Source organism: Marmota flaviventris, chromosome 9 (genome assembly GCF_047511675.1).
Source record: "Marmota flaviventris isolate mMarFla1 chromosome 9, mMarFla1.hap1, whole genome shotgun sequence".
NCBI lineage: Eukaryota > Metazoa > Chordata > Mammalia > Rodentia > Sciuridae > Marmota > Marmota flaviventris.
In genome coordinates, this window is record NC_092506.1 from 59,576,885 (window position 1) to 59,580,680 (window position 3,796).

General features: G+C 38.6%; 1 protein-coding gene across 1 annotated transcript; it reads left to right on the plus strand.

Annotated features, from left to right (window-relative positions):
- Positions 1-2,824: 2,824 nt before the first annotated feature.
- On the plus strand, positions 2,825-3,796 carry Or51s1 (olfactory receptor family 51 subfamily S member 1). The gene has a single exon (XM_027942525.2). It carries the CDS (start codon positions 2,825-2,827, stop codon positions 3,794-3,796), a length of 972 nt encoding a protein of 323 aa, XP_027798326.2.

Sequence of the window (3,796 nt, forward strand, 5' to 3'; positions counted from 1 at the left end):
CAATATTTGTTTATCTCAAGTTTTGATTGTTGATGTTTTATAACTACTGTGGTACAAGTTCAGATTGATAACTTGATAACCTCATTTCTGATATGGGTATTTTTAAGCCATAAATTTCCCTGAAAGCCCTGTACTAGCTGTATATTATAATTTTGAAAATTTGTGTTTTAATTTTTATATGATTCAAAATGATTTTTATTTCTCTGATTAACTTTACTTTGATCTGTTCGTTGTTTGGAAGTGTTGTTTAAAGCTCAAATTTCTTGATTTTGTGGATTTCTAACTTAATTTCATTTTACCCTTTGGTAGAATTTAAATATTTTTAAACCTATTGAGACTTATTTTCTCCCACAGTCTTTAATATGTCATACAGAGCATTCCCTGTGTTCATGAAAAGAATATTAATTTGTTGTTCATCTCCAACAATATGCAGGTGCATATAAATTTTAAAAATTAAACTACCATATGATCCAAAGTAATATCTATCCAAAGTAATACAAATCTTGTGTGTGTATATATATATATATATAAAATCTTGTGTTTTATGCACACACACACACACACACACACACACATATATATATATATATATATATATATATATATAATATACATAGGTCTCCAATTTAATGATGTTTCTATTCTGATTTTTAACTTTACAATGTTGCAAAAGCATCACCATACAACCTCTCCATTTTTCAAGTTTAGTATTCAATAAATTACATGACACATCTAATACTTTATTATAAGATAGGTTTTGTGTTAGTTGACTGTGCCCAGTTGTAAGCTAATATGAGTGTTTAGAGCATGGGTAAGGTAGGGTAGACTAAGCTATGATGTTCACTCAGCACATTGGGTGTATTAAACGCCAACGGTATTTTCAACTCACAATGAACTTACTAAAACACAATCCCATTGTCAGTCAAGAGGCATATGTTAAAAATAAAAGCAAGAATGCATCTGTGTGTATATATACATATGTAAATAGGAATACATATAATTTATATATATATATATATATATATACATATATAAAAACAATGCATTGCTATAATTATCTCCCCTCATAATCTATTTCAAGGAAATTTAGATAAATTTTTAACATATTTATATTTAACATATTTATAGAGTCCTTTATATTACCCATATATTTACTTTTTTCTGTACTCCCTATAAATCCCCAATTAGTCTCCTGCCTATGGCTTGCTACAGAAAGAATCATAACCTCAGGATAGTAAGTAGCTGGCCACCACTACCTGCTTGCCACCAAGTTAGCAGTGGCAGTGCTCCAACTCAAGGAAGGCCCTAACTTCAGGCAGCTAGAGCAAAGCCCTGGGGTTTCCTTTGACCACTGATGAGAGAGCTGGAGACAGTGGATGATTAGAGTAACTCTCAGTTGAATGCCAGGAACATGGCTGTGATGTCCTAATATTGAGTAGTTATATTGAATAGGTTGATGTCTTTGATGGGCAAAGTGCAAAGTGCTGAAATGGGTGTGATTGACAGTCAGTTCATAGATGCTGTAAGCTGCTTTGGGGAGGAGAGGATTTGTCACTCAGTCATGCCAGAAATGAATAACTGGTTTTCATTCCTCTTTCACTGTCTTCTCTTAGATTGACTAAGGTCTTTCTTATATTTGTTTTTCTTCTTCAGTTTGAAAGTCTTTACATTGTATTTTAAGTTTTTACCTTTATATTTTAGGATAAGCACCTTTAGAATTTTTTTAAAAGTCTCAGATTAATGTGTATCTATATCACGTCCCTTGAGAACATAGTATGTTTGTATTTTGCTTTAGTCTACCATCCAGTTTTTATTGTCATTTAGTACAGAATCTTACTCCCAAATTTTCTGGGCTAGGAGAGGGAGGTAGGTATGACTATAGTGTGTGACCAATCCTTCTTATTGAAATTATAAGTAATATTTGGATAATACATATGTAATGAGACTAATGTCAAGGCTTTTATTTTGGGAACTTGATCAGTGTTGATGCCCCTAAATGACCTGTTAAGCAAGATATCTACCATTGTCTATGCCTTTGTTGTAATTTTCCTCAAATTTTCTCCTGAGGAAAATAGAAGGAGTTTTAAAATTGATGTGTCAAATTATTTGAATTTAAGATATATAAGCATGCCAATATATTTTTGATTCATCAGCTTACAGAATTTACTTGAAGTCATGAGAATAGATAAGACCATTGAGGGAAAAGGAAGAGAGCCAAGGAAGAGCCCTCAAAAATACCAATGTATACATTTTATGTTCACAGCAAGGTCAACTGTGAGATTAAATTCTGATGGGGAAACTTAAAAAGAAACAGAGAAAGGAGATTCATAGCAGACAAAGCTCACTGAGAAATAAATTGCTTAGGAAAAATGAGTGCCTCTTCCTTTAGAAGAGAAGTGGTAATTGATAACCTTAATGAGAGCAGGTAAAGTAAGCTAAATGTGACTGTGTTTAGCCAGCACATAAGACAGATTTCTTGGGGTTGAGAGAAGGAGAAGAAAGCCACTATGGGAATGTAGACCCTCTCCTCCAATGCTTGTCAAAAAGAGAGGGAGTTTAATTAAGAAACAGAGAGGCAGGGTTAAAGGACTATGGAAAAGTTTTGGGAGAGAAACAGCTGTTTAGAGAAAGTTCCAAGGCAAGGGCTGGGTATTCATTGACTATTAGAATGAGTATGTGCACAGCGAGAGAGTGTATCCACGTGAGTAAGTGTGGAGCAGGAGAGGGGTGAGACAGGCTGTGGTAGATGGCATCATGTAAACATGTCACCAAATTAAGTGCATCTATTTTTATGTTTCAGAGTTCAAATTGTGGATCCTGAACTATGTCCACACTGCTCACCCAGGTAATCCCCAACAGCAGCACATCAATGGCTCCTACCTTCCTGCTCGTGGGCATGCCAGGCCTGTCAGCTGCACCATCCTGGTGGACAATACCTCTCATCGCTGTCTACCTTCTCTCTGCTCTGGGCAACGGTACTATCCTCTGTGTCATCGCCCTGGAACCCACCCTGCATCGTCCAATGTACTTCTTCCTCTTTCTACTTAGTGTGTCTGACATTGGCTTGGTCACATCCCTGATGCCTACCTTGCTGGGCCTGGCCCTTGCTGATGCTTATATTGTCCCTGCCTCTGCCTGCCTCCTTCAGATGTTCTTCATCCATGTCTTTTCTGTCATGGAGTCCTCTGTCTTGCTTGCCATGGCCTTCGACCGGGCACTGGCTATCTGCCGCCCTCTCCACTATCCAGCACTACTCACCAATGGCACCATTAAAAAGATTGGCATGGCGATTGCTTTCCGATGCCTGGGCCTCCATATACCCTTGCCATTCCTCCTGGCCCACATGTCCTACTGTCGCCCACAGATCCTCACACATTCTTATTGCTTGCACCCAGATGTGGCCCGTCTGGCTTGCCCAGGAGCCTGGGGAGCGGTCTATAGCCTCTCTGTGGTCTTGTCAGCCATGGCATTAGATCCTCTGCTTATTTTCTTCTCCTATGGCCTGATTGGCAGGGTGTTACAAGGTGTGGGATCCAGCGAGGATCGCTGGAAGGCTGGTCAAACCTGTGCTGCCCACCTCTCTGCTGTGCTCCTCTTCTACACACCTATGATCCTCCTGGCACTCATTAACAGGCTCAAGCTGCCACTCCCTCAGCCGGCCCATACTCTTCTCTCCTATGTCCACTTCCTACTTCCCCCACTGATAAACCCTGTCCTTTATAGTGTCAAGATGAAGGAGATTAGAGAGAGAATACTCAAGAGGTTCCAGCCCAAGAAGGTGGGTTGTACTCAGTGA